Below are 18,316 nucleotides of genomic sequence, written 5' to 3'. Positions count from 1 at the left end.
AGCAATTAATCTGGCTAACTTGATGTGAGAGATGCCAGTAAGAGTTGAACTCCATCGCAAAAAAGGAGTGAGTCTATTGCGATTATCCTCATGCAACAAGTAACTTTTAAAGGGTAACAGAAATTGAAAACATTTAGTTCACGTAAAATATTTCAAAATAACAGTAAATACGTAAGCATTTCAAAAACATCGTAAATTGAATGTTTACCCCATTAATTGTGACCCCAAAGTGAATAAAGGTTCCTGCGTTTCCGCGCCCACAAAAAATTGCCTTTTGACCGTTTACATGGTAGGAGTGCGTCTTTTAATTTCTACTTTGAACCGAGACAGTGTTTGCCTGTGGGCCAAGCTACATCAAACACAACGTGGTCTATTGCAAGTGTGCGATACTGCATGTACTGTGTGCAATGTACGGGTACACTGTACATGTCGGCGTTCTGGCGATGAGGTCATCCAATCAGCCTGGGAGTGCGAATGGCCAAAAGGCAATTTTTTTTGTTGGCTGGGATACGCAGGATCTTTTTATCCATTTTGGGGTCACAATTAACAGGATAAACATTCAATTTAACATGTTTTTGAATGGTTACATATTTATTGTTATTTTGAAATACTTCACGTCAACTAAATGTTTTCAATTTCTGTTATCCTTTAATGTGTGAGCACATTATGCATGCATATCACATCCTGTGTCATTTTCATGAAACTCTTCCCTCTGCTGCCATCCAACACTCATTCCTTGGTTCACTGACTTTGAGTTTGGACCATCAACAAGGGATTCATCGTCCTCGAGAAGTAATTAAAACTTTGGAAGAATCATATTGAAGCAAAGTAGCTTAGTCAAGGACACAAACATAGAAAATACTTCATTCGATTGTTGGTATCCACTGGCACATTTCTCAAGTATAGAGGGAGTCACTGACATCAAGACAATTCTGATATGTTAAAATGGTTAGATCTCAAAGCAATGGTTCTACTAGGGCCATTCAGGTGACTTGTGCTTTGGTCAGGAGCAGGTGCCCTGTGGTTGGACTACAGGCAGCCCTCGAAGTAGCCTCTTGCTACACTTTTTGCCAACTCCAGTTATTCACCGATAGAATGACTCGTGACTGGGTTTATTCTGGTTTACCCCCCAGTTGTTAATTGAGCCAGCAGCTGCCACTGGCGTGGCCGCCCTTTTCTCAGAGCGGATGAGAGAGATGGACCCCGCCATGGAGAAGGTGGCAGTCATTCTCTGCGGAGGCAATGTGGACCTGGAGAAACTGCCTTGGCCGCAGGTGCAGCCTGAGTAAGATTCCCGACACCACCTTGATGCAGTCTTAGGCATGTAGAATTGGACATTGGTGGCTTTCTGGATGCAACCCATATATAGCTAATTGAGGGTTATGAACCTGTGTCACAGGTTTGAAGAAAATAAATTACATTTCTCCAAGTCTAAACAATGCCTCCAACTTACAAGAGTTGCAAAAGTGATTTGTCACGGGTCAAAACAATGGTTTCTGAAAAGGCTTCACAACACTTTGTGTCAAGTGTATACGTAGAAAACTACAAATTTAAACATTTAAATAAACCTTTTGTGAGTTAAATTAGAATAAAATTTGGTACACTGCATTCTTTGAATTCACATGAACATAAAAATTTGATTCTCCATACTAAAACCACTGTTGCTATACCTCGTCATTCGGGCCAAGCTTTTGCTTAGTTACATAAGAGACGCCTTGCACCAATACACTGTTCTCAATGGATAACAAGGGCACAAAGGATCAGTCCATTCCAGAGATGGTGGTCGCTATGCAAAAGCTTGCCCCAAATCAGGAGGTATAGCAACAGTGTCTTTAGTCTGGGGAATTTAAATTGTTATATTTATGTGCAGATAAGTCAGTGTACCAGATTTTATCTAAATTCAACTCACAAAGGGTATGATCACCAGATTGTTTTGATCTATCAAGTTAATCGAAAACATCACATATTACCTTCTGTGAAAGGAAGTAATTCCGGCATTGTACACAGTGAATGTATTTTTACTCCCTGTGCTGTGGACGTTGCGCATAAGACCTGCCTTAACCACTTTCCTGCCGGGGCATTTCTCAATGTTGATGGTGCTGGGCCGGCATAATTATCATTTTTTTCCGTTTTCAAAATGCTTCAAAAATTCATCATTTCATTTAACGGACGTTTGTAGCTGCACGAAGTAATCTTTAAGCACTACTCTAAGTTGACAGGTGACCTTCATTGACACCCGAGTATTTCAGCCAGGCCTGCAGCCTTGTAAAAAGAGCCCAGATTGTGCGGTGTTATGTAACTTTCTTTTGTTCAAGAACCTGGCTCAGTGCACTGCTGACCTCTTTTCAATAGGGGCCAGATTAGCATGCAGCGGTGCTGTGTGGCTCATCGCTGCAGTGGTGGAGCGCTTTTGTCCCTGGTGGTAATCCGCTTGCTCTCAATGCCCCCAAACCCTGGTATACGGTTTCAAAACAAGGCTGGATTATCACCACTTTTGAGAGTGAAAAATGTCGATAATGCCCAGCAACCTGGTCTTTTGTTTGGAGTACGGTCTTTTGTTACAGCGCCCTGTTTCCTTTGTCCGAGTTCGGAGACCCCGGCCACACATATAAAGCATATGTCTCCAATTCTGGAGTCCCCGGCAGGAAGTGGTTAAAACAACGCAGACATGTGATGGCGTCTGGGATTGCACACATTCAGATGAAAACTGCAGATGCCACCTACTGGTCGTACATGGAGTCTTGAGGACCGGAGTAGGTTCTTAAGCCCCCACATCATTCATCTTATTGTTGTCAATCTTACTTCATTGTCAGTGAATGAACTGTCTTCCAAGGAGATCTGTAGACAGGTTCTTTAAACTTTTATAGCTCCATATTATTCATCTTATTGTCAATCCTGCTTGGTTTTCAGCAAGTGAACTGTCTTCCAAAGTGATTTAACTGGATTTCTTGTTTATAAATTTGATTTTGAAGAAAAGCTGACATGAGGCTCAAAGAGTTCTAGAGTCCCATGCAGGCATTTGGGGTCAGTGAAAAATGGTTTTTGGAAAGTAACTTGTATGAAAAGTGAAATTCAGTGCCTATTAAGGTGGTTATTTGTAATAAAGAAGTGACAAAGCAAATACAACAGAGCATTTAAACTACCAAGACTTTCATGTAAACTGCGGAAAAAAATCATAATTGGGGAAAATAAACAGAAAAATATTACCATGTGAACACAGTTTTCAAAAAGGGGAGCCAAACTATCAAGTAAATCGTTTGCAACCTGTGAGTCATTTCTGGCCAGGTTTATTTCAAAGCTCATTAATTTGAAGAAAATTTAAATACATCTTCCTACATTGTTTGATCTCCACCCAGGCTCAAGGGTGTGTTGTTCTTGCAAACAGATAAGTATATTTAATAGAGAAATATATTCTGGTGCCATGCAAAGATGCCATCTTCAGGCTCTTTGTGATGCAAGGCACATGGTTTTGCAGCCTACCAATCACATTAATCGGTTTATGTACATTTGCATATTTCAGTGGTCTGGTCCCCATATGCATGTAGTACTGTTATAATTTAGGCACTGCATGTAGGTGAGAAGAGCCGTAACAGACTAATCTACTTGGCCCTGCCCAACGTTACCACATGTTTCTCTCTGATGCAGTGTGTGGCATTGCTTGGTCACATCATGGAGCTATTAAACACAAAGAAACAGCACATACAGATATCAAAAGGGTCAAAATGTCACAACTGACTTTAAAAACGACCGACTTGTGCCACATAACCACCGCTGATTTGGAATTTTCGAGCACATCTGCGGAGATTACTCGCCGACTCCTGACGGCTACTGAGGAGAACTGCGCATCTTCTTCGTGCAATCTTTTCCACCATTTATTTACTCCAGTATGCCACAGCAAAACACAGCGAGTCTGTGGGTTACCAACTAACCTGGTGGTGGCAATCACTGTGTACAAAGAACGTCTAGGGTCTTCAACACTGGGGCTGGTAACCGCGCCTTGTCTATGGAGCCGACCGGAGTGGTTAATCAGATTACGGTCTGTAGGACTTCGTTCTAACGCCTTGTGTTTGATGGCTCCACGGTCACATGCAGGTGTACATGTACTGGACATAAATCGCAGTCGTGATTGGTTGAAAGACCATGGGGTGGGGCCAAATGGATCAGTCTGCTGGAATCCATATACATGTACGTTAAATTTTATATCATATGAAGTTGACATATTAACCCCTTCGCTCTGGGAGACAGCAAGAGCCACGGCTTTGTGTGAGGATTAGTACATACCACACAGTCTATTCACCATGCAGCTGCTGGTTCAAGGGGCCTGCTGATGGACAAAGCCCTCCATTCAGGGCATACCACAGCCCAGCAGTCACAGTCAAAGGAATTACCGGCGCGAAGGGGTTAAGAGATTACAAATATTTGAAGAGACCAGCATAATTGAGGTACTACTCCAGAGTATAGAACAAGTGCAAGTAACCAATAGTGGAACATCAAAATGACCAAATGAACTTGTACAAATACAGGCTTTCACGGGAGGAAAACCAGGTAGACATGATGGAAGTAAATTTGAAGTCTTTAATTTCTTATCTCATTTTCTGATACATCTTTTACCACTGGGAGGAACCCTAGGTCACATCCATGCCAACACTTGAACAATGTAAACAAGGTGAGAAGTGCGCTGTTTCCGTCTTTGTGATCATCTTATATCTATCTCATTTGTATAAATGTACAGAATGATGAAATCATTTAATAAAAGCAAATGCGAGAAATGTGGCAAGTTTTTTTTAATCACTGTGCCCATTTTTGCCAATTAAATTGTTCAAAAAAGAGTTCAAACCTTTGCATATGAAATGATATTTCAGTTAGAGCTATGTACAGAGCTTCAAACCGGAATGAAACCAATCCATGAAGGCCTCATTCATGACAAAAGGTGCATAAATTAAATGGGGGTGTGGGGGCAAGAGCGTTTTGAGATTCAGCTAATGAAATTACTCTCAACTTTTGGTACCAACCAAACAAAAAGGTCTGTAGTGGACACTCTGTGACTAGACAGATGCTTCACAGGCTCATGGAAAATATACAGTGATGCCAACGAATTACTGGCTATGCACCAATGTTATCTTTGAACGTAAAGCTACACTGTTTTATGGAAAAAAACAATTATTGGAAGGGAAGACTTGCATGTATAACAAAAGCTTGATCTTACTTGGTAATACTTGAGATAGTGGAATGTTTAGAATTGACCTGTACACACATGCAAACTCAGAAATAGCATTCTACACTCAAGCATAAAATAGTGGAATTGAAGGTTTCCGTTTTTTGTTTAAAGTGCTGCCCGTAACAACAATCTACCAGGCCCATTCGACCTTTTTGTCATTTCAAGAAAATGTGCACTTCTTTTCTGCTACTTAATTGCTTGATAACTGAAAACAGGCATGTACACCAGGGAAGCGAAGCACCAAGCTTTTCTTAGCTGCGGTCACTGCTGATGATTGGATGGCTTGTCTGCCCACTGCCTACAGATTGGCGTACGTGTTGTACAACGATGTCTTGCTGGGGCCCCTCTTCAGTGTTGGCTTTTTCTTTTGGGCCGCTGTCACTTTCTTCACCATGTCCACCATGCTCACCACGTTGCCCTTTCGGGTCCGGAAGAACATCATGACGACGGGGGAAATGAGGGCGCACTCCACGATCTGCACTAGACTGTACCAACCTGGGCCATCCAAACAAAACACGGGTTGAAAAGTGCCACTCGTGGCTGAAATTGGCAGACAAATCTGCGAAACATTCTCGTATACTCTGAAAGTCTCTAGTAACAGAAGGTTTGTACTAGCTAATGTGATAAGCCATTTGCGAGTTAAATTTGAATAAAATCTGGTGCACTGAGTTATCTGACTGCACATAAACATAACGATTTGAATTCCCCAGACTAAAGACACTGTTGCTATGTACCTCGTGATTCGGGGCAAGCTTTCGCATAGTCTTGGTTTCAAGACGTTAGTGCTTGATAGCAGACACCGTGCATAGTGCGCCCCCTAACGACTCACAATTAGACTGTGCGCCAGCTCGCACTAACGTCTTGGGAATCTTGCAGCAGCGTTTTAACTTGTTCTTTATTTTTCCCTTGGCTTTCCAAGGGAACCAATCAGCACTCGCTAAATTGCATGCATAAATTTTGATGACCTCAATAATACACCATAGCATGGTCAAATGCATCATGGCTGTCTGCAGTTCCGTCAACACAGACACGACAACACAGACGTTCGTACAGAGTTAGCACGGAGTAGAACGGGTGATACTCAGACTAGGTTAGGCCTAGGATATGACAGAGGATGCTGTTCTTGGTGACCCATAATCATGTACAGTCAGTATGCCCTCCCCAGCTAACTAAAGCGTCCTTAGAGACCATATAGACCTTAACCTTCAAGGACGGAGTACCCGGACAACAAGTTGGTTGTCATTTTCTTGCTGAACGTGTAGGGTTAGGTGTCGCTTGTGTGAGTAATCTGGCCTCATCAGGCCCAGCATGCTCATTGTGAGTTGCAAAAAACGAGAACGTATTTATTGTGTGATATCAGACAACGATTTTGTTTTCCCGATTTTTCTGCCACAAACATCGCAAACGTGACGCGATGCAGCACAACTGTAGTCCCCAACGATATTTTTTAGACGAGTGGCAATTTCATGTCTAGTATGGAGTGAAAAATACGTCTTACATGTCACTAATCCCTTCCCACAAGCCAGACACTATCGACATCATACTTGCTTGCGTGAAGCCGCCATGTTTTTCGAACTTCGAAATACATGTACATAATTATAATACCAAGGCTATAAATATTTAAGAAGATCGGACATTTGCATACAACTGCCACTACCCCATTCCTGCAAGATTCCCAAGACATTAGTGAGAGTAAGTAAAATCTAGGTGTGCGAGGGCGCTCTTCAACAGAAATAAAACAACTATCGATCACTGACGTCTTGGGTCAAGACTAGCTTTCGCATAGCAACCACCATCTCTGGAATGAACTGGTTCCTTTGTACCCTTCTTATCCATTGAGAACAGTGTATTGTTGCAAGGCGTCTCTTATGTAACTAAGCAAAAGCTTGCCCCGAATGACGAGGTATAGCAACAATAGTGAGAAGAATTAGAGTTATGTTCACATGAATTTAAAGAACTCAGTGTACCAGATTTGGGTCAAAGTTAAGGCTTAAAGTAAAAGGCTTATTGGCCTGTCATTGTTTTTGGAGTGAACATACTACGGCTAGACTCCGCCATATAGTTGAGTGGCATCCATATTGGCTGTTCAGCAGCTATAACTGTAGACAAATGACTGCAGCGAAACAGTTTCTAACCTTCAGTCCATGCCAAACCAAGTTGTATTCTGCCTGAAACTTTTCTCACCTTGTTAGACAAGTCGTGTCATTTTGCAGATAGAAAGGGGTAATTTTTACCTCCTGAAAGGAGGTACAAGTCTCATGCAAGTCATGACAATGACTTAAACAATGCAACAATCTAAAATTCATGTGATTATCACTGCTTCAGAACAATTAGGAACTTTTTTCCCTTTTAAAATTTAAATCCTTTTAAGAATTGAAAGTATTCGGACGAGCCTTCTTGAAACTGCACATTGCTCACCGTTAGCTCTGTTGGGCCCATCAAACGGCAAGACACACTTGATGGCGCCGTTAGTCGTCAACAGTCCGATGATGATCATCTGGACGTCGCTGATCAGGAAGCCGGCAAACAGCAGCAGGCACTTGGGTGTCAGGTAGAAGCCCTTGAGGAGGGGCTTAGAGGCGTTGTGGAGGATGTACAAGGCGCACATGTAGACGCCCCCCGAGATCAGGACCAGGATGTAGATGACGATGGAGCCATTCTCTGTCGTCATCTGTGGTAAATAATCAGCCAGTGCAGTATTTCAAAACAGGCCAGGTCAATGGAGAAAACATGCATGCCTGTCGGCGTGTGGCTGCACTGATAGGGAAAACTGTCACATGTTGTGTATTGCTGTCCCCAAATGACCGTGGACTCATTTCCTTTTAGACATTGCGCCTTTGGAATATTAAATATACTGAATGCGCCAGCTAAGTCATGTGACCTTCAGTGGGCATCAAACATCAATAATCATGGTATCCTTCCATGGCAAAGTGAGTCATAAGTTCTGTTTACCACAATTAAAAAAAAAAAGATTTTCGGTATAGTGCTCAGCACATCAGTAGAGTCTGAGTAATTTACCGACTGCTGGCTTTATTTTTGGTAAATGACACGGCACCCTTTGCTATGGGAGGACGATAAATTTGCTTTTTGAGTGATACTGAATGCATTTTAGTCGTCGGAAGTCTGAAAAATTCTTCACAATCCATTTTAATTTCTTGCTCAGCACAAAAATGTGGGGGAGGGGATGATTCAATAACTCACCCCCCCTCAAAAAGTGTGAGGAATCCCCCGCGGGATTTACGCCTATGGGTTCATGTCACTAAAAGCTAGCCATACCGTGGTTTGGCAGGTGTTGAATTCAGATAAGCAGAGCTATATGCTCACAGAACTGAAATTTGTGATAGCACTCAGTCTGTTTACATGTACATGTCACATCACAGGGAGAGTTCTAACAAACCCAATGCAATATCCGTCCTATTTGTGTTAGATGCCTATCAAGCACGTAGAAACATGATCATTTAGCTGACAGACATATACCGAGCTATGAAACAGAAAAATGCCTTCCATTCCAGATTTACTTTGCTCAAATGGTAAGTTCCGTTGACAAACAGCACATTCTCAATGAACATCATCAGAGCCCGGAACATTGCAAACTGAATGAGGCAGAAGCGTAGACGCAGGAAAGCCCATCTATGAGAGGGGTAAATGGAACAAGAAGAGTGGAAAAAAGGATAAAATAACCATAGGAAGGAAACACTGTCATCAACAAACGGAATCACACCAAGTAAAATTCTTTGACAATGCAGCTTTGGACTGCGCTTTTCAGTATTACACCTTGGTACATGTGTGCATATCCCCAATTACTGGGTGCCAATAATGAGTAAAGGGTACTCTTAGATGTGAACAAGGCCTACGCAACAAAAATAAGACATTGCAGATATAACAACTTTGGTATACTGCATGTGCGAACAAATCCCGAGTGGCTCCTCGTTGATTAGACAATTTCTGTCATTACGAAATTCAAGTTATGGGGACAAACATATGTCCCAGTAACAAATTTGCTCCCACAATAATTATTACAGGTTTGTAGTTGTCACAACTAATATGCCAATTACATCACTGTCTTGGCAATCTGCTATGCTCAGATATACAGTGTGGTCATGCTACACCTGTTTACCTTACCTCACTAGTCAAGGGCAGATGGGGGGGCGAAACAAGGGCCCTCCCCCATGAGGATTTTTTTAATCAATCAGAGTGAAAACATTAAATGTTTAAATGGAGGTTGTTTTGTATGGGCAGAGACATTTTGTTCAGGAAACTGTTTCTGACATGTCTGAGCAGCTGTTTAATTGTGACTGGTATGATCAGATAATGCACACGGGCACCAGGGACACTGCCTACCTGTTTTGCCCCCCCCCTCCAAAAAAAAAACCCCTGGATCTGGCCTTGTCCTTAGTGTGGACATTCCTTTGTTTTCAAAAAGTTAAGAAAAGTTGGTGAAAAACACTCTTTTAACCACTTGCCTCTGCGGTTTCCAAAACTGGGCACCTTGGGCTTGTACGCATGGGGTGCCAGAAATCAGACAAAGGAGCTGGGCCTTGTAACAAAAGACCGTACTCGGAACAAAAGACGGAGCTGCTGGGAATCACCAGCATTTTTTCAATTGGCATTAGTGGAGGTAATCTGTCACTGTTTTGAAACAGTATGCCACTATTTGTGGCATTCAGTGCGAGCGGATTGTCACCGGGGATAAAAGCACGTACAATACCGCTGCACGCTAATCTGGCCGCATTTGAAAAGACGCCAGCAATGCACTGAGTCAATTTCGGGAACAAAGGAAATTACCCAACACCGCACAATCTGGGCTCTTTTTACAAGGCGGCAGGCCTGGCTGAAATACTCCAGCATCAATAGATGTTGTCCATCTGCTTAGAGTAGCCACCAGACAGTCATTCGTGTGGGTGTAAATGGTCCAGCAAATGAAGTTATGGATTTTTGAAGAATTTTGAAAATGGAAAATCTTGAAAATCCTCCAGGAACTTGTCCTGCAACTTCAAATTAAACCCGGCAGCAAGTGGTTAAGATGGCTATCTATTGATGGTTCCCTTGATTGAGGTACCCTCACCCCAAAATGCTTGAAATGAAATTCCACAGAGTACAGCCGGCATGATGTGGACCTCTTTTGTTCATGGGTCTATATTAAGTACATAAGGTTGGCACATGGATTACTCACACATGCCGCATGTATGGCATAGGCTGATGTGTGTGACCATGTTTGACCCCCCCAGATATCTGCGAGTACTAGATGTATGACGCAAATACACTACTGTGTTCAGGGTGGCCAGACAAAGAATGTCCTCAGAAAGTCTTACTCTGTTAGTTTGATGCTCACTCTCTTGCCGCAGAAGGGAATGATGGGCACCTGGGTGTCGGCAATTTTGAGGATGGCGTGCTCGTAGCCACCAAAGTAGAAAACGATGAGCCCGATGAAGAAGTACACACCCAGGGCGTAGTAACTGAGCAGGGAATCACAAGGCATTCCAACAAAATTGTAGTTGAAAGGATTAAGACTGTTAAAGATTCTAGGGAGTTGGGCTGGGAGAGTGGTACATGTACTCTCCTCACCATTCAACCATTCATGTCTACAGCCTGGGTTCAAATCTGGTATGGGGATTGGGTTTTCAGTCCCTATCTGAAGCTGTTGGTTTCCCCTGAAGATTAATTTTCCTTGTACTTCAACTGAACATTTCTTCGTAGTCTTCTTCCTACAGGTTTCTCATAGGATCCCACCGGAGATAAGTTGACAGCCTTCTGTGGGCAATCCCAGCGGTATGCCAAATGACAAATCAAATTTGGACCACTCTGTCAATTTGAGCCACAAGTCGCCAGAGCCACTTTTGGGTAACAGGTCTTAAAAAGAACTTTGCATCTGAAAATCAATGGAAACCATCAACATTTTTTGCCCGCAAGATGTCCATTTTCATCAGGATACCAGAATGGTTGATATATCAGATTGAAAATCTAAGCTTGCTCTTCTAATGCAAACAAACAAAAATACGGCAAAAATGATCTTACAACTCATCTCCACAGAGCAGGTCACAAACAATCTATGTCTGGTTTTCTGTTTTGATTACCTTAGATACATTTTATCGTTTAAGTTTGTATTCAATTGAGCATAGAACTGTATTTTCTCTCATCCTTCTGGCTTCACATCCTGTTTTACCAATTCATACAGTAACTTACCATGTTGCAGTGAGATTACAGAAGACGGATGAGCGTGGGAAGTAGAGAGAGAAGATGGAAGTTAAGGCAAAGACCTGTAGAGACAGGGAGTCAGACCATGGAGAACAATTCAGACTCTAGCCATTAACTACTTCTGGTAACAACTCACAAGCATTGAAGGTAAAGCCCATCATTTGTCATTTGTGTACTTTGATCCTTTTGAGGCAACAAAATTACTCGAAATCTAGAGAAGGGTGCTTAAGAGCAAACCCTCTAAGTTTCAGCCCAGTGAATAGTCCTACTATTTGGAAGAAAAAAATTTTCTAGGATTTGATAATGAATAACAGTAACCCCACATGCAACACATGTATTGTATCAACACTTCTCATGGCCTTTTTTATACATTTTCGTCAAAATGAAAGCTTTAAGAGAAATAATATCATAGCGAGTTTATTCCTACAACCGTTTTGAAACCAAGTATGCTTTTCAGCAATAATTTAAACAGTTATTTCTAAGATAACTGCAAATGACGGACTGTACCTTCACTGTGCTTAATCTGCTCTGATAGAGCTGAAATACATTGTATACTCTCATTTGTATCAAATAATGAAGCTTTTATCGGGTAACATCAATACTGCTGATGGCTACATGTGCACGGTGCCCATGAGAATATACTACAGATTTGCAAAACTACTTGAGTAAATGCAATGTCACAAGCATGTAAACAAGCACGTTTTCCATTTTAAAAAACTCTTTTTCCCCCAACGTTAAGCACACATAGAGGACTGACGAATGACGTCATTTGAACCGGGAAGTGTAGTGCAAACGAATGGAGTACGGTTCCTGTGCAAATGCCTGCTACTCACAGAATTGTGAGTGTGATGTCTTCGCTTCGGTACTCTTCAGCACTGCTTGCATAGTCCATCACACCATCTAAAGCCATTATTACACTGCACACTGTGTAATAACGCTCAGTGTGATGACGGCAGGCATGCATTGTGGGAACATGGGCAAAACTTACTATGGTACGCTCTGATCAACGCTGGCAATGAGTGACAAAAGGTAAACGCACATAACTCCAACTTGTTGAGGGAAAAAAAATGGCACCCTGGCACATGTGAGACCCAGGGGCAAACTTCAATATTTATGATCTACTGTAGCTGGTTTGATGCACTCCTTCACTAGCAAAGAAGGGGAAGGCTGCTCGCAAATTTCCCCATCTGGCTCACAAGCAAAGACCATACAGTCTAACAGAAATAAGCCAGTTTGGTATTCCAACAGCGTATGCCAGCACAAGGCCACTCGGGAACAGCCAAGACAGATAAGTATGACCTATCAACGCGGCAATACACTGATTCATGCGTGCGCTTTGTTCTAGAAAGACAAAAGCCTTTCTGAAATACCGCACAGACTCACTGGTCACAAATATGTGCTCAGTGCAGCCAGTGTAATGGTGACGAATTTATCTCAACCTCCTTCTCAGGATTGCTATATAATTAGTCCTCCTGGTGTATCTTATTGCTCTTCGCAAACCCACTTTGGCAAAGCTCCTCCAAGTCACATAGGATAGCAAGATTGTCCTGTTTACTTTACAGTCACCCCCCCTTAACACAAAGGAATATTTTTACCTCAGGGGTTGTACAATGTATGTACCAGACAGTTTATTAAGCACACAGGCAGTAAGGAGGCAACATCTACCAATTTTCCTCTCAGCCTGACCCTGCCTCAGCGGGCTCAGTCTGCTAAAGCACTTGGATACTGGGCTCTGCAGAACAGCATTTTTTTCCGAGTAATCTGCCATTGGCACCGTGTTGGTTGGGTTTTTTCTTGGTTCACATAGGTTTCTTCAAATTTGCTTTGTCTATCTCATCTACTGTGTAGAATACCATTTCATTTTTTTGTCAGTTGTCCAGTTTTCTTCTGAGCTTGACTTAAAAGTCTTTTCTTTTGGGGAGTAAAAAAATCAATCAATTTTGCTTTATTTGAGAATTGAGCTGAGTCAATTCGACTAATTCACTATTCGAATATGCAACCTTCAATTCGATCGAATATCCGAATATTTGTTTGTACCGACCAACAGATTGGTGAACAAACCTTGTACAAAATCAGTTGCAATAACACACACAATTGTACATTATGATCAATATAATAGCCTCTCAAATGTAGGAGTATCTCCAGCCACTATTTAGCAAGATTTAAGAGATGAACAATACTTCTTGCCCTGTTGAGAATTTCTATTCCTTTCAAATTGTTTAATGAATAAATTACTTTTTGAATCGTTTTCTGTCACTTTTCATTTGAATCTGCTTGAAACAAGCCTCCAAGTGCAATTTTTCTCATTTAAAGCAAAAGACAATTTTCCCTTCCTTTTCATGAATTTTGCATTTGAATATTCAAATTTGGAAAATAATATTTGAATATTCAATAACCGATCGAATATTCGGTTATTCGGCACATCCCTATTTGAGAGGAGTGCATATTGATTCTGCTCTTCAGTGAATCGTGCCTTTCATTTTGGAACCAGGCTTTTTTGGACTGTGACTTTAAGACCGACCATTTTCACTTCTTACACCAGCAGCAAACACACAGAAACCAGTGCACGCATGAGGTGAGTTACCACTGAAGCACCATCACTGCTATGTACAAGCACGCCATCTCTTGTTCTTGCAAAGAGTGGATTTCCATGCCATTCTCACACTTGAAGAGTTGTTAAATCATCTTTAGCATACTTTTAACTTTTTAAAACTTTTTAACATTCCATTATGACTGTTCATGCACCCCAGGATGCCCTCTCAGAAAAAAAGAAAAGACATCAGGCATGTCAGGGAAACCACACCACAGGATTGAGCAGATTCAACGACACCCTAGTTGAAATCCCCAAACTGTTGCTCCCGAGAGTACGATCAATGGGCTTACTGGATAGATGCCGAGGATCCACATGATTCGAATCATCCGGTCCTTGTTGGGAATCCTGTTGAACAGGAAGTTGACGTTTTCAATGAACGCAAAGAAAAGGACCATGGTGATGAACGTCATTATCCAGAAGACACTGGTCAGCATGGTGTCATCAAATATCACTACAAAACAGGCAGAAGAAATGTGCACCATTAAAACAATATTCAAGAGACAAACCACTCTCCATGAGAAAGGGCTATCATAAAAAAATCTGACATCACTTTATCTTTGTTGCACAGGTTTTGGTTAATGTTGTTCATTTACTGAACAGCATTATAAAAAGTTTTCATTTTCAAAAGCTTAGATAAAGGTTAGAGATTAAGATTAAGGCTTCGATCCAGCTGTGGGACAATGCTCCCTGTGAAATACTCTTTGTCGTCAAGCTGTCATTCTGCAAAAAGCAATGAAAGATAGCCATTTCCAAAGATTTGTCCAAAGATGCATCTTTGGACAAATCTTTTCCATCAGTAGTTGGTTGTTAATTTGGCAAACCAGCAATGCAAGTGTTAACATGATTCAGAGGTCCAATGATTGAGTTGTTGGTCCAGTGCGTAGCATCATGTAGCTGCAATCGACTGAATGAGAGCATGTCCTGGATGCTGAATTTGCGCAATTCGAAACGCGACTTTAAACATTTGATTTTGATATCCTGAAATATTTTTCTCTAAATTCGCTCAGCCCAAATGTCAATAGGTTAGTTGTAAAGCAGCCTTCTTTAGATTTTGAGCATGTTTGTTGCCTCAATAAACATTATGCATAAATGACAAATGATGGACCGTACCTTAAAGATCCAAGGAAAAAGAAGCTGTCAGAAAGTGAAGCACTTTCAGATCTACCAACCTTGGAGGTGTTTTGCTTACTGTAAATTACTATGCAAATATTACCTTATTATCTTTTTGCTTTCATTCTTTTCTACAATTGACAATTATTTTGTTCTAATGGAAAGAGAATGTGCAGAAAGGGCAAAGTGAAAGTTTGGAATTATCTTCACTTATCTAAAAGGAAATCTACAGGTTCTAATGCATGTACGTGTACCTCATAATATCATGCGTCAACAATTTGCTATCCCACTGCAAAAGTTGAAGATGTTCATTGAAGCGTGCCTCTATTGAATTTTTTGTAATCCAAGTTAGTAAAGGTTCCCACTGAAAATCAATACTGAACTTATAATCACTTCAGACTTTTCTTGGGTTCGTTTCGAAAATCTGATGAACAATTTTTGTGTTCCTTGCCTCCTAATTTTGGCAGTAAAAACCCCATGGTTTCACATCAGGTATCACAAGTATATAAAATGACATTCTTATATTGACAAACTGCCTTAATTTTGTAACACTCACAAACAAAACATGACCTTTCTCCAGTTCTGGTAGGAACTGTGCTGAATATTGCAATATCCCTTCACTGGAGCCACACAAAACAAAGAGGAAATCCAAGACAGAAACGGATTTTGCATGTGCTTACCATTGATCATTTCCACCACTGACCGATCCTTCGGGAGACATTGTGATGTCTGGTTTTCAGCCATCACGCTCATCTTAGACTGACAAGAGAAGAAGGAAAGTGTTTCAGAACAACAAAGAAGCCATATGCCACAAACATTACAGTCTATTTTGACCAAACAAGGGTGACAGAACATGAAAAATATGGGAAAATGTGCAGCTGTAGAAGACAAATCCAAAACCCAAAACATGACCCATTACCAAACCACTGAATAAGAATAAACAATATTATTACTAACGGCACAAATTCATGCCTTAACCAACAACATAATTTGTGTACGGGACAGCAGAGTATCTTGTTCAGGAGCTAAGCATGAGGTGTCTGAATTCGTTTAGAAGTGGTTTTTTTTTTTCCGTTTGCTGTAATACAATGAATCTGTTGAGATCAGATGGTCTTATAATTGAAAACTTGAAGAAAATTATGCAAACTGCTGACAGATGTGAAACTTGCACAGCATATCCTTTTGTAGAGAGTGTTAAGAATAATTGTGACATTTAAAGCAAGATTTTAAAATCTAATTACATGTAAATGCTAGTTTTTGCAATTAAAAGATGAAACTTCGTATTGTCTAGTTTCTGATAGCATTAATTAGAGTTGATACAAAATCTCAGAAGATTAGCTTCAGAGGTAAAGATATAAATACATGTATCTAGTTGGGAAATAGTTTTATCAATTCCGAGGGTACTGTACTTGGCCAATGCAATTTACCAGTTCTTCATACAGGTCATAATATGAGTACTAACTCACCCTTAACGGAAACTTTTACCTAGTTGTATGTTTGACAGGAAATATCACATTACGACTCACCACACAGAAAATTCTTGTGTCAAAATACCTGCACTATTCGGTTCACATCCAGACTGCATGTACAAAGACACTAAGAAACTATAAATAGAACTACGGTTACAAAGGTGAGAAACATTTATTCTTATCTGACTCAAAAACTTGGACCACCACCGAACCATGCAAATAATACCAAAGCTTCTGTAATCTTCAGAGAGGACCGGCGGGGAACGAGGCAGACAAAGTTGGCCAAGAGATCATTCCAATACCCTACATTACATACGGGCCTTGTGGGTGCTGCAAAGACACTGCTACCTTCGACCCCTTGATTGTATTTGAAGAGCAGATTAATCCCAGAGCTACAGCTTGCGCCGCTGATAACCGATTTGCACTACAATGACACCAAGATTTAATTAATCATTAATCCAGTTCAAAGTCAAATATCATTTCTATTTTTGCCCCCTGTGATAGCAGTGATGTTCAACTAAGGTGTAACTTTACTGTAGACAGAAAGCTACCTGCTTCTGATAAGGGAACTGGGAACTATATTTGTGCTTGTAGTAAATCTATCCGATTGCAACACAACCTACCAGAACTTCAAACCTCACCTTTTAAATCTGAACCCACTGCTGCCTTTGGATGGCTCACTGAATAAGCATTAGTAATCCAATTCTACAATTTCTAAAGGGAAGGGGTGACCAGATCTATTGTAACAAACCTCCTTGGGCTTCAGAAGTATTTAGAAAGGTCCTTGACCAATTTGGTCATACTAAAGTGAAGCTGTCAATCCCTGATCAAGACTGTTTATTTTTCATAAAACTTCAATCCCATTTCCCGTTACTAATGTTTTGAAAACTGCGGTTCATACTTTCCCACGTCAACACCTTCTGATGACAATGATGAGCAGACATGAAGTACCATGAAATACTGCCGTTTGGCAATAAATAAAAGGTATCAACAACTGCTACAATTCACCAATGCTTAGAACACAAATGGTCACATGCAACCTTTGTTTCACTTTGTACAATTTTGGTGAAGACTAGTGGTGAGCACTAGTGGTGAGTGGTATTTAATGAATAATTTACTTTTCAAATTGTTGCAAGATTTCACACACTTTTCATTTGAATCTGCTTGAAAAAGGCTTCCATAGTGCAATTTTTCTCATTCAAAATAAAAGAAAATATTCCCTTTTTCGAATTTGAATATTCGAATGCAAAATTCATGAAAAGGAAAGGAAAATTCTCCCTTTTCATGAATGTTTTATTCAAATATGAAAAATAATATATTCAAATATTTGACAATCGATCGAATATTCAGTTCTTCGGAACAGCCCTAGCTTCTTCAATGTTTCTTCAATGTAACACTCCGCAGAAAAAGTATCTGAAATGTTCCTTAAGTAAAAGACAATTTACAATTAGAAGATAATGATTTCATTTTTGTAAGTTTGGAATTTGCCAAATTTGGAGTTTGCACATGGATTGGTGTCTGGCACGCACATCCTGGCAAAGCATTGAATATCTCAAGCTGCATCCGTTATTTGAAAAATGCCATTAGAGATAAGAATTGACAAGCAACCATTTCTTGTCCTCCCTTTATGAACAAACCAAGCTGTCTCCACACTGCTTAATGCAGGTTGTCACGATTAGCCTCAAAATACATTTAAAAGCATGCAATACACGCATTACATTCTGTACAAAG

The 18,316-nt window shown here is 40.7% G+C and overlaps 2 protein-coding genes across 4 annotated transcripts in view; one reads left to right on the top strand and one right to left on the bottom strand.

Annotated features, from left to right (window-relative positions):
* LOC110988368 (serine racemase-like) overlaps positions 1-4,777 on the top strand; it is a 27,809-nt gene extending 23,032 nt beyond the window's left edge. Inside the window, exon 13 of the mRNA XM_022251796.2 lies at positions 1,134-4,777. Coding sequence (XP_022107488.2) covers positions 1,134-1,289 — 156 coding nt within the window. The 3' untranslated portion in view covers positions 1,290-4,777. The remainder of the gene's footprint in view (positions 1-1,133) is intronic.
* LOC110988377 (organic solute transporter subunit alpha-like) lies at positions 3,254-18,316 on the bottom strand. Of its 3 annotated transcripts, none has more exons than XM_022251812.2 (8): positions 16,583-18,316; positions 15,797-15,875; positions 14,297-14,457; positions 11,402-11,475; positions 10,531-10,674; positions 8,737-8,848; positions 7,637-7,889; positions 3,254-5,713 (listed from the first exon to the last, which is right to left on the bottom strand). In XM_022251812.2, exons 2-8 carry the CDS (start codon positions 15,867-15,869, stop codon positions 5,517-5,519), a joined length of 1,014 nt encoding a protein of 337 aa, XP_022107504.2. In that variant the 5' UTR covers positions 15,870-15,875; positions 16,583-18,316; the 3' UTR covers positions 3,254-5,516. The 3 variants fall into 3 exon arrangements, with proteins under 3 accessions (XP_022107504.2, XP_022107503.2, XP_022107505.2); XM_022251811.2 differs by having other exon boundaries at positions 16,643-18,316; XM_022251813.2 differs by having other exon boundaries at positions 16,671-18,316.

Source organism: Acanthaster planci, linkage group LG01, assembly GCF_054643075.1.
Source record: "Acanthaster planci isolate LZ-2023a linkage group LG01, COTS_SCS, whole genome shotgun sequence".
Lineage (NCBI taxonomy): Eukaryota > Metazoa > Echinodermata > Asteroidea > Valvatida > Acanthasteridae > Acanthaster > Acanthaster planci.
This window is presented reverse-complemented; position numbering and strand designations above follow the sequence as displayed.

Bases quoted from the DNA above. Each gene is read 5' to 3' on its own strand.
- LOC110988377 (XM_022251812.2), bottom strand. From the start codon at position 15,869: ATGAGCGTGATGGCTGAAAACCAGACATCACAATGTCTCCCGAAGGAT. The intron at 11,476-14,296 runs GTAAGCCCATTG...CTGTCTCTACAG, and splicing joins GGATCCTCGGCATCTATCCA to GTCTTTGCCTTAACTTCCAT. The intron at 10,675-11,401 runs GTAAGTTACTGT...TTCCCTGCTCAG, and splicing joins TGTAATCTCACTGCAACATG to TTACTACGCCCTGGGTGTGT.